At 52.2% G+C, this 12,590-nt stretch overlaps 1 protein-coding gene across 1 annotated transcript in view; it reads right to left on the bottom strand.

The window, feature by feature from the left end:
* Positions 1-12,590, bottom strand: part of nrxn2b (neurexin 2b) — a 919,866-nt gene that overhangs the window by 736,963 nt on the left and 170,313 nt on the right. Inside the window, exon 3 of the mRNA XM_056300763.1 lies at positions 10,542-10,571. Within this exon, the coding sequence (XP_056156738.1) occupies positions 10,542-10,571 (30 nt within the window). The remainder of the gene's footprint in view (positions 1-10,541; positions 10,572-12,590) is intronic.

The raw sequence follows: 12,590 nt of genomic DNA on the forward strand, positions 1-12,590 counted from the left end.
TGTCTCGTGACTGTCGTCTCCTCAGTGTCTCGTAAGTGTCGTCTACTCAGTGTCTCGTGACTGTCGTCTCCTCAGTGTCTCGTGACTGTCACCTCCTCAGCGTCTCGTGACTGTCGTCTCCTCAGTGTCTCGTAAGTGTCGTCTCCTCAGTGTCTCGTGACTCTCGTCTCCTCAGTGTCTCGTGACTGTCACCTCCTCAGCGTCTCGTGACTGTCGTCTCCTCAGTGTCTCGTAAGTGTCGTCTCCTCAGTGTCTCGTGACTCTCGTCTCCTCAGTGTCTCGTGACTGTCACCTCCTCAGCGTCTCGTAAGTGTCGTCTCCTCAGTGTCTCGTAAGTGTCGTCTCCTCAGTGTCTCGTAAGTGTCGTCTACTCAGTGTCTCGTGACTGTCGTCTCCTCAGTGTCTCGTGACTGTCACCTCCTCAGTGTCTCGTGACTGTCGTCTCCTCAGTGTCTCGTGACTGTCGTCTCCTCAGTGTCTCGTGACTGTCGTCTCCTCAGTGTCTCGTAAGTGTCGTCTACTCAGTGTCTCGTGACTGTCGTCTCCTCAGTGTCTCGTGACTGTCACCTCCTCAGTGTCCCGTGACTGTCGTCTCCTCAGTGTCTCGTGACTGTCGTCTCCTCAGCGTCCCATGACTGTCGTCTCCTCAGCGTCTCATGACTGTCGTCTCCTCAGTGTCTCCTCAGTGTCTCCTCAGTGTCTCGTGACTGTCGCCTCCTCAGTGTCTCGTGACTGTCGCCTCCTCAGTGTCTCGTGACTGTCGCCTCCTCAGTGTCTCGTGACTGTCGTTTCCTCAGTGTCTCGTGACTGTCGCCTCCTCAGTGTCTCGTGACTGTCGTCTCCTCAGTGTCTCGTGACTGTCGTCTCCTCAGTGTCTTGTGAGTGTCGCCTCCTCAGCGTCTCGTGACTGTCGCCTCCTCAGTGTCTCGTAAGTGTCGTCTCCTCAGTGTCTCGTAAATGTCGCCTCCTCAGCGTCTCGTGACTGTCGCCTCCTCAGTGTCTCGTAAGTGTCGCCGCCTCAGCGTCTCGTGACTGTCGCCTCCTCAGTGTCTCGTGACTGTCGCCTCCTCAGTGTCTCGTGACTGTCGCCTCCTCAGTGTCTCGTGGCTGTCGTCTTCTCAGTGTCTTGTAAGTGTCGTTTCCTCAGTGTCTCGTAAGTGTCGTCTCCTCAGTGTTTCGTGACTGTCGTCTCCTCAGTGTCTCGTGACTGTCACCTCCTCAGTGTCTCGTGACTGTCGTCTCCTCAGTGTCTCGTAAGTGTCGTCTCCTCAGTGTCTCGTAAGTGTCGCCTCCTCAGCGTCTCGTGACTGTCGCCTCCTCAGTGTCTCGTAAGTGTCGCCTCCTCAGCGTCTCGTGACTGTCGCCTCCTCAGTGTCTCGTGACTGTCGCCTCCTCAGTGTCTCGTGACTGTCGTCTTCTCAGTGTCTTGTAAGTGTCGTTTCCTCAGTGTCTCGTAAGTGTCGTCTCCTCAGTGTTTCGTGACTGTCGCCTCCTCAGTGTCTCGTGACTGTCGCCTCCTCAGTGTCTCGTGACTGTCGCCTCCTCAGTGTCTCGTGACTGTCGTCTTCTCAGTGTCTTGTAAGTGTCGTCTCCTCAGTGTCTCGTGACTGTCGTCTCCTCAGTGTCTCGTGACTGTCGTCTCCTCAGTGTCTCGTGAGTGTCGTCTACTCAGTGTCTCGTGACTGTCGTCTCCTCAGTGTCTCGTGACTGTCACCTCCTCTGTGTCTCGTGACTGTCGTCTCCTCAGTGTCTCGTAAGTGTCGTCTCCTCAGTGTCTCGTGACTGTCGTCTCCTCAGTGTCTCGTGACTGTCACCTCCTCAGCGTCTCGTAAGTGTCGTCTCCTCAGTGTCTCGTAAGTGTCGTCTCCTCAGTGTCTCGTAAGTGTCGTCTCCTCAGTGTCTCGTGACTGTCGTCTCCTCAGTGTCTCGTGACTGTCGTCTCCTCAGTGTCTCGTGACTGTCGTCTCCTCAGTGTCTCGTAAGTGTCGTCTCCTCAGTGTCTCGTGACTGTCGTCTCCTCAGCGTCTTGTAAGTGTCGTCTCCTCAGTGTCCCGTGACTGTCGTCTCCTCAGTGTCTCGTGACTGTCGTCTCCTCAGCGTCCCGTGACTGTCGTCTCCTCAGCGTCTCATGACTGTCGTCTCCTCAGTGTCTCGTGACTGTCGCCTCCTCAGTGTCTCGTGACTGTCGCCTCCTCAGTGTCTCGTGACTGTCGCCTCCTCAGTGTCTCGTGACTGTCGTTTCCTCAGTGTCTCGTGACTGTCGCCTCCTCAGTGTCTCGTGACTGTCGTCTCCTCAGTGTCTCGTGACTGTCGTCTCCTCAGTGTCTTGTGAGTGTCGCCTCCTCAGCGTCTCGTGACTGTCGCCTCCTCAGTGTCTCGTAAGTGTCGTCTCCTCAGTGTCTCGTAAGTGTCGCCTCCTCAGCGTCTCGTGACTGTCGCCTCCTCAGTGTCTCGTAAGTGTCGCCTCCTCAGCGTCTCGTGACTGTCGCCTCCTCAGTGTCTCGTGACTGTCGCCTCCTCAGTGTCTTGTAAGTGTCGTTTCCTCAGTGTCTCGTAAGTGTCGTCTCCTCAGTGTTTCGTGACTGTCGCCTCCTCAGTGTCTCGTGACTGTCGCCTCCTCAGTGTCTCGTGACTGTCGTCTTCTCAGTGTCTCCTAAGTGTCGTCTCCTCAGTGTCTCGTGACTGTCGTCTCCTCAGTGTCTCGTGACTGTCGTCTGCTCAGTGTCTCGTGACTGTCGTCTCCTCAGTGTCTTGTAAGTGTCGTCTCCTCAGTGTCTCGTGACTGTCGTCTCCTCAGTGTCTCGTAAGTGTCGTCTCCTCAGTGTCTCGTGACTGTCGTCTCCTCGGCGTTTCGTGACTGTCGTCTCCTCGGCGTCTCGTAAGTGTCGTCTCCTCGGCGTCTCGTGACTGTTGTCTCCTCGGCGTCTCGTGACTGTCGCCTCCTCGGCGTCTCGTAAGTGTCGTCTCCTCGGCGTCTCGTAAGTGTCGTCTCCTCAGCGTCTCGTGACTGTCGTCCCCTCAGTGTCTCGTAAGTGTCGTCTCCTCAGTGTCTCGTAAGTGTCGTCTCCTCAGTGTCTCCTAAGTGTCGCCTCCTCAGTGTCTCGTAAGTGTCGTCTCCTCAGTGTCTCGTGACTGTCGTCTCCTCAGTGTCTCGTGTCGTCTCCTCAGTGTCTCGTAAGTGTCGTCTCCTCAGTGTCTCGTGACTGTCGCCTCCTCAGTGTCTCGTAAGTGTCGTCTCCTCAGTGTCTCGTGACTGTCGTCTCCTCAGTGTCTCCTAAGTGTCGTCTCCTCAGCGTCTCGTGACTGTCGCCTCCTCAGTGTCTCGTGACTGTCGTCTCCTCAGCGTCTCGTGACTGTCGCCTCCTCAGTGTCTCGTGACTGTCGTCTCCTCAGTGTCTCGTGACTGTCGTCTCCTCAGTGTCTCGTAAGTGTCGCCTCCTCAGCGTCTCGTGACTGTCGTCTCCTCAGTGTCTCGTGACTGTCGTCTCCTCAGTGTCTCGTAATGGTCGTCTCCTCAGTGTCTCGTGACTGTCGTCTCCTCAGTGTCTCGTGACTGTCGTCTCCTCAGTGTCTCGTGACTGTCGTCTCCTCAGCGTCTCGTAAGTGTCGTCTCCTCAGTGTCTCGTGACTGTCGTCTCCTCAGTGTCTCGTGACTGTCGTCTCCTCAGTGTCTCGTGACTGTCGTCTCCTCAGTGTCTCGTAAGTGTCGTCTCCTCAGTGTCTCGTGACTGTCGTCTCCTCAGTGTCTCGTGAGTGTCGTCTCCTCAGTGTCTCGTGAGTGTCGTCTCCTCAGTGTCTCGTGACTGTCGTCTCCTCAGTGTCTCGTGACTGTCGTCTCCTCAGTGTCTCGTAAGTGTCGTCTCCTCAGCGTCTCGTGACTGTCGTCTCCTCAGTGTCTCGTAAGTGTTGTCTCCTCGGTGTCTCGTGACTGTCGTCTCCTCAGTGTCTCGTGACTGTCGTCTCCTCAGTGTCTCGTGACTGTCGTCTCCTCAGTGTCTCGTAAGTGTTGTCTCCTCAGTGTCTCGTGAGTGTCGTCTCCTCAGCGTCTCGTGACTGTCGTCTCCTCAGTGTCTCGTGACTGTCGTCTCCTCAGTGTCTCGTGAGTGTCGTCTCCTCAGTGTCTCGTGAGTGTCGTCTCCTCAGTGTCTCGTAAGTGTCGTCTCCTCAGTGTCTCGTGACTGTCGTCTTCTCAGTGTCTCGTGACTGTCGTCTCCTCAGTGTCTCGTAAGTGTCGTCTCCTCAGTGTCTCGTGACTGTCGTCTCCTCAGTGTCTCGTGACTGTCGTCTCCTCAGCGTCTCGTGACTGTCGTCTCCTCAGTGTCTCGTGACTGTCGCCTCCTCAGCGTCTCGTGACTGTCGTCTCCTCGGTGTCTCGTGACTGTCGTCTCCTCAGTGTCTCGTAACTGTCGTCTCCTCGGTGTCTCGTGACTGTCTTCTCCTCAGTGTCTCCTCAGTGTCTCGTGACTGTCGTCCCCCTCTGGTAAGCTGACTCAGCAGCCCAGCAGCTGAGGGTCTGGGAGTCTGGGGTGACCGCCGAACGGGACGCTGAAAACTCAGACTGAATAAAGCCATCGTGCTGCACGTATATAAAAACTGCATTACATAAACGGATCATCCGGACGGGATTAGAAACGAGCCGTTATCGGGGCCGGAGCGGGAATACCGGGATGAACGCCCCTCTCACAACATGTCTTTATATTACATTCGTCGAGACGCGCCAGGAGAAAGTGCTGCTTACTATAGTTTCTGAAGCACTGCTTGTGCTCTGCATTACTTCATTGTGTTGTGCGAAATGAAGTAACACACATACTGCCACAGTGATGAGTGGGCGAGGAGGCCATGCGGCCTACTTCCCGAACACATCCGGTTACCGATTACTCCCGTAACCACCGATACGGCCGCCGCATAACTCACTTCAAACCAGGTTGTGTAATTATGTGTCATCATCCAGTCTCACTCTGAGTCTAAATGTGTACAATTCTCAGATACTCCGCGTGAAGGAGAATCCGTGGAGGAGGAAAATATAGGATACTATTATATCTCTCGTGGTGGCTGGAATTGGTTTTCCCATCAAACCTCTCGCACTTGTTTGAGAAATCATCGGAGGAAATGTTCACCTTTTTTTTTCTTCTCTTTTTCTAGCAGTTAGTTTGCTTGCCAATCAAGGGTAATGATGTAGCCATCCATCCATCCATCCATCCATCCATCCATCCATTCATCCATCCTTCCATCCATCCATCCATCCATCCATCCATCCATCCATCCATCCATCCATCCTTCCATCCATCCATCCATCCATCCTTCCATCCATCCATCCTTCCATCCATCCATCCATTCATCCATCCATCCATCATCCAGACCGCTTATCTTGCTCTCAGGGTCGTGGGATGCTGGAACCTATCCCAGCAGTCATTGGGCGGCAGGTGGGGACACACACACACACACACACACACACACACACACACACACACACACACACATTCATATCTAGGGACAATTTAGTTTGGCTGATCCACCTGACCTACAGGTCTTTGGACTGTGGGAGGAAACCCACGCAGACACGGGGAGAACAAGCAAACTCCACACAGAGGACGACCCGGGACGACCCCAAGGTTGGACAACCCCGGGGCTCGAACCCAGGACCTTCTTGCTGTGAGGCGAATGCGCTAACCACTGTGCTGCCTGGCTGCATTATCCATCCATTATCCAAGCCACTTATCCCAGTCGGGGTTGTGGGGATGCTGGATCCTATCCCAGCAGTCATTGGGTGGCAGGTGGGGAGACACCCTGGACAGGCCGCCAGTCCATCACAGGGCCCTATTTCAGCAGCTCAGATATATTCTGTATTTCAAAATTCAATACCTCTCCGAGATCTTAAATCAGTACATATATATATACATATATATATATATATATATATATATATATATATATATATATATATATATAATTTGTTGAAATTGATTGCAGGGAGGGATGATGGCTAATTATAATCTGTTAAAGGTAAGTGGTGGTGGCTGGCTAGCTCGCCACGTGACCTGTGGCTTTTAAACATCTCAGAGACGGGTAGCTGGGGGGTAGGAGTGCCGGGAGTCTGGGGTTTGTCCTTCCTGCCCAAGTGAAGGACAGCTGTCCGTGTTGGGACCGACTGAGACACTGATTCTGCCGGACTGATGCTGCTCCCCGTGATGCCGAGGGCTGCTGAGCAGCAACCTGCCTGTGATCGCCAACGCTGACCACAAACCGGCTTTGAAAAAAATAAAAGGTGATCCTATCTCTCGCTCCCTTTCTGACACACACACACACATGCACACACACATGCACACACAAATTCTCGCCATGTTACTTGGTTGGAGCAGGGATGCACTTTTATCCTCACCCTCGGCTGAAAAATGTGCCGTCCTCCGACCGCCATGCTACACCTTCTGTCTCTTGACAAACCCCTTCATTGACTTGGCTCTTCAGAACACGTGACTTTGACTCGTCCAAACGCTGCACTAATTCTTGTTTTGCGATTTTTCTCCCCGGCTGTACCCGGCCAATCGCCCCGCTCTCCGAGCCGCCCCGGTCGCTGCTCCACCCCCCTCTGCCGATCCGGGGAGGGCTGCAGACGACCACATGCCTCCTCCCATACATGTGGAGTCGCCAGCCGCTTCTTTTCCCCTGACAGTGAGGAGTTTCACCAAGGGGGCGTAGCGCGTAGGAGGATCACGCTATTCCTGCCCCAGGCCCCTCCTCCCCCCTGAACAGGTGCCCCGACCGACCAGAGGAGGCGCTAGTGCAGCGACCGGGACACACACCCACAACCGGCTTCCCACCCTCAATTGTGTCTGTAGGGACGCCCGACCAAGCCGGAGGTAACAAGGGGATTCGAACCGGCGAGCCCTGTGTTGATAAGCAACGGAATAGACACCCCCCCCCCCGGCATTAATTCGGACTACTATTGAGAGGACGGGCCTTATCCGAGTGAACAATCCACGTGAATCAAGCACTCGACTTTGAAATATGATAAAATAGTGTTATACCTCTGTTATTTACTCCAAGCATGAGCCCCGGTTTCTTTTTCTTTCTTTTTTCCCGGGGGGGGGGCGGCACGATATCCAAAAAAAAAACAAAAAAGAAGTAAATAAAAATGCTTCATTTAACACGGTTAGCTAGGTTAGCTTATACGGTATGAAAAATACATTGCCATCAGTGTCATGCATAGTTTAGCACCTGAGCGTTGGCTGTGATGGCATTCCATTTATTCTTAGAAGCTTTCCCCATCTCTCGCTTTCTCTCGCTCTGTTTTCAGCTAGACCTGCAAACCTTTCAGAATTGCCATTAACCAGATAAGCACACTCCACTGAATGCACCCGCTATCCAGTGAAATGTGGGATTTAAGCCTGTATCTTTTAGCTACTTACAAACACCAGAGGAGGAAAAGCAGGGGAAGATTGGGGGGTTTGGTGCAACTGTAAGGGGGCATTGTTCGAGTCTTGGTGCATAATGGACTGCGATAACCGAGGAGAGGAAGCACCCTCCACGGTAAAGGTCAGAATATACTTTGCCGTTTGCATTCCTCCCTTCCCTTTCCCGCACTTCTGAACTTTCCCGCCATGGCTCCTCCTGTTGGAGGTCCTCGCTGGGAGGCCACTTGCGAAGAAAGGTCAGAAATGAGGAGGATAGAATGGCGAATATCAAACAGGAAGTGGTGAGGTTGAGAATCATGTGTTCGGCGTACTGAAACGTTTCAGACTCAAGTGTAAACTGTATCTGCCCTGCAACCAGGATTGGGCAGTGGAGCATGGAAATGTGTCTGCATACTGACCACATTGTCCTACATGTAATCAGTAATGTATTCAGTTACAGTACTCTAAGAGAGACTGATACAGATTACATTTAGAGCACGTCTTCATGCGACACGTGTGAAACAGTTGTTCGTGAGTCATGGATATCAGTTATGTCACGTTGATGTGTATTCCTGGGTGTTACTGGAATCCCCATGGCGTCATCTTAATAAGTGTCGACCGCCTGCCAATCACTGCTGTGCTCTGCAGACGCGTGGCGCATGTGTTACACTCGTATCACACTTGACACAATTCTTGTGTATCAGAAACAGTTTGAATTCACCCCATTGGTGTCAGAAGCCGAGCGGTGAGGGAGTTTGTGTGCTGAAGCGCGGGGATGCGCTTCCCGAAGGATGGGGGCAGTTTAATGATTACGGATAAGTAGACTCGCTAGCCCTTGGCTAACGGGTCAGACCCTTAAGTCTTTTGATTAGCGAAGTGGCCCGTGGTGCGGGTGACCCAAGTTCGCATCCTGGCTGCCCCCTGAATTCGCTACAGATGCAGGAGGTAACGTGCCAATTTCAAAATATGTCATAGTTTTGTTTTGGGTTCCCCCACCCCCTTTTTTTCCCCTCCCCAATTGTATCTGGCCAACTGTCTGACTCTTCCGAGCCGTCCCGGTTGCTGCTCCACCCCCTCTGCTGATCCGGGGAGGGCTGCAGACCACCATATGCCTCCTCCCATACATGTGGTGTTGCCGGCCGCTTCTTTTCACCTGACAGTGAGGAGTTTCACCAGGGGGACGTAGCGGGTGGGAGGATCACGCTATTCCCCCCAGTTCACCCCGACCGACCAGAGGAGGCGCTAGTGCAGCGACCAGGATACATACCCACATCCGGCTTCCCACCTGCAGACATCGGCAACTGTGTCTGCAGGGACGCCCAACCAAGCCGGAGGTAATGCAGGGATTCGAACCGGCGAGCCCCATGTTAGTAGGCAATGGAATAGACCGCTACGCTACCCAGACGCCCCTTTGTTTTTTTGTTTAAGACTGTATGATTACTTTCTATTAGGAGCGGGGTCGGTGCCAGGGCATTTAAGTTTCACCGTGGGGGGCTGTTCACTTCACCTCACCTTGCCATTAATATTATTATGCTGCATGTGCAAGAATTTGACTATCGCAGAGATGCGCTAAAATACACCCGGGATGTGTGCGCAGACACACAATGGGAACACAATACACCAGCTGTGATGCACAGAGTAGATCCGTTGCAGCAAATGAGACGTTTTCCACGTGTGTCGTCGTCGCTGAATTGCAGACCACAGCCCAGGCCTGCCTTTTAAGAGATCATTTGCTCCCATTCGGCTTTTAATTTCTGTGTGACATCGTGCTTGCCCGCCAACTAATCATTAACATGCAGTCCCACCCTTAACATAAGTATTGAAAAAATATTCTCGAGCGTATTCAAAAGTACTGCACAAGTATTCTCCTCAAATTGTATACAGTAACTGTAATGTGAATACTTTGTTACTTTGAAACATAACGTGGGATGAATACAGATACTTCATTTCTGTATTCTGTGTATGTGGCACTGTTATTTGCATTCGGGTGCAAATATAGATAGATAGATAGATAGATAGATAGATAGATAGATAGATAGATAGATAGATAGATAGATAGATAGATAGATAGATAGATAGATAGATAGATAGATAGATAGATAGATAGATAGATAGATAGATAGATAGATAGATAGATAGACAGACAGACAGACAGACAGACAGACAGACAGACAGACAGACAGACAGACAGACAGACAGACAGACAGACAGACAGACAGACAGACAGACAGACAGACAGACGAAGATAGATAGATAGATAGATAGATAGATAGATAGATAGATAGATAGATAGATAGATAGATAGATAGATCATCAGCATAGAGTGAATCAGGGCTGGTGAGACACCTAAATCATCTAAACATAACATCATCTTGCAAGTTTATATCACAGCCATTACAAGAACAATTAATATGCCAAACAATAGGAATGTCAGCAGAGCGGTGACAGGAAACTCTGCACATTCGGTGACACTTTCACCCTGCAGCGTTGGTGAATGACGGGCTTGGACACATTTTTGGACCAACAACAACATCAACAACAGCAGCAGCAGCAGCAGCAACCACAGCACATCTCCAGCAGAATCAGCAAGTGTTAAGGGTTATATTTTTCTCTCTTCTTCAAACCAAGCAAAAGGGAGATCAGAAAAGCGTTACCTTCAGCCCCGGGGGTCAGGTCGTTGGGGGTCAAAGGTGGTCAGAAGGTGAGGGTCCAGGACGCAAGCCAGAGGACAGGACAAGGGGTGGGGACAGACAGTGGCGGAGGTCACGGGAAAAGCACAAGGACATGGAATATATATGTATATATGTGGGGGTGGGGTGGGTGGGGGGGACCCCGAGAGAAATGAGGGAGAGGAAGTTTGGGGGGGGGGGAGTGGCGGGTGAGGATGTTCACCGAGGGTAAAAAGATGAGGAAAAAGTTTGGAAGGTATGGTGGGGGGGGGTACTCACAATGAGGGAATGAGGGAAAGGAAGGGGGGTGGTAAAAAAGCAGAGGAAGAAATCGGGAGGAGGGGAAGGAGGGTTTTTTTTTTGTTTCCGGAGGCGGAGAGGTTGATTCGACTCCGCCAAAATAAAATATAGAAACCGAAACAAAGCAAAGAAGAGAAGGAAAGGAAAAGAAAGGAACCAAAGCAAAAGAATGAACCCATACCTTGGTTGTTTAACGTCAGGTGCGCCAGACCTTGAAGGGGAAAGAACAGAAAAAAAGAACAGAAAGAGGGAAAAGAAGGTCATAAAAGGCACGGGAAGAAAAAAAGCATTGTCACAACGTTGGACTGCAGTTTGTGACAGACATCCTGGGGCAGACTTCGGATGTCAGAGTTCAAATCAAAGGTAAAAACGTGAGAGAGAGAGAGAGAGAGAGAGAGAGAGAGAGAGAGAGAGAGAGAGAGAGAGAGAGAGAGGAACAGAAAACAAGCAAACACTTCTTGAGTGAGGTGTGGGGGGGGGGGGGTTAGAAAAAAAAGCATTTTCATTTGGTGCAACTCCCGCAGGTTATTGCTCTCACAAATGCTTTTTTTTCCTTTGGAGTACTTATGGAACACACACAGAACCGTTTGGCGGGAAGGCTCGGGCCGCATTTCTCGTCGGCTTCGACTTCTCACACCAGAGGAAGGAGCTCTGAGCTGTGCAAGGTCTCGAATGTGGAGCGTCAGAGACAGGACGAGCGTGAGAAGAATAAAAACAAAGCTGCAAAGGAATGCATTTTTTTGTTTGTTGTTGCCCGTATAAAGCCCCGCGACCTGCAGCTGCAGCATCGGCGCGGGGGAAGGCGAGCGGTATTCAACACCACGCGGCTTCCACGGTCTCGTCTAACGTCGCCAGCGCGGCGCTCGGTGCATTTCAGCGGCGTCTCCGATGGGGCCCCTCGGTGCTGCAGGTCATCTGCATCAGCCACTGCATTAGTCTCAGAGTCGAGCGAATGCAACACCGGCGAGGGGGAAAAAGGAAAAAGAAGTCTGTGCACAAACACTCCCAGCGTCCGCAGAACCGCATTCACAACACCACCAGCAAATGCCCCCCCCCCCTGCCCCACCACCACCACCACCACCACCACCGCCACACAATGAGCTGCAACGACTCTGCTCTGCAACACGCCGTCATCTCCGACAAGAAGCCGAGCTCTTTGGCGATTAAAAGAAGGGAAAACAAAAGCGAGGCAAATGAAGCAGAGGCGGTGTTGGGATAAATCAGACAACAGCTTTGGATGACCCTGCAGGGCCTGTCAATCAACTGCCAAGGGGGCACGAAAACGCCGACTTTTACACGGCTAACCGTGAAGAGTGCCGCAACGTCAACGGTCGTGCTGCAAAGGTGCCAACATTCGTTCATTCATTCGTTCATTCGTTCGTTCATTATCCAAGGGTCACGGGGATGCTGGGGCCTATCCCAGCAGCCATTAGGTGGCGGGCGGGGAGACACCCTGGACAGGCCGCCAGACCATCACACATACACACCTAGGAACAACGTACCACGGCCGAGTCACCTGACCTACATATCTGTGGACTGTGGGAGGGAAACCCATGCAGACACGGGGAGAACATGCAACCTCCCCACAGAGGACGACCCGGGACGACCCGCCCCCCCCCAAGGTTGGACTACCCCGGGGCTCGAACCCAGAACCTTCTTGCTGTGAGGCGACCACGCTAACCACTGCGCCACCCAAGGTGCCAACACTAATACATATGTAATCAGAGGAGAGTAGCTTCAGTCCGTGAGGTGACACTACAGACACCTTCCTCCTGACGCCGCGGCTGCAGAGCCACACTGATAGACCCGCTATCTGCTTGAGGGATCCAACTGACCTGTGGTAAACAAAGTTAGACCAAAAAAAATCAGCTCCCAGCCAACTTTTCTTAGCTGACAAACAAGGAATAGATGGTGACCGATGTCCCATCTTGGCTCAGAGAGAAAACAAACAGACTCCCCCCCCCCCGCCCCGGTTAGCTTCTTGTGCCGTTTGCGGCGTGAATGCACAAAAAGCATCTTTGTGCCACCGCCAGCCGTCGTCCTATCAGGATTCAAGGACCGCGGAGGCCCGGAATGACTCTCAACTACAAGCTGTCACTATCGCCGTCTCCCCTAATAACATCTGTGATTCCACGGCAGAGGAAACTTGCGGGCGGAGCTTCATTTATCAGGCCGCAGCTCGTCTCCTGCTGGCCCTTTGCAGGGAGTCTAGCCATTCTACCACTGTCTC

This window comes from Lampris incognitus, chromosome 20 (assembly GCF_029633865.1).
Source record: "Lampris incognitus isolate fLamInc1 chromosome 20, fLamInc1.hap2, whole genome shotgun sequence".
In the NCBI taxonomy this organism is placed as follows: Eukaryota; Metazoa; Chordata; class Actinopteri; order Lampriformes; family Lampridae; genus Lampris; species Lampris incognitus.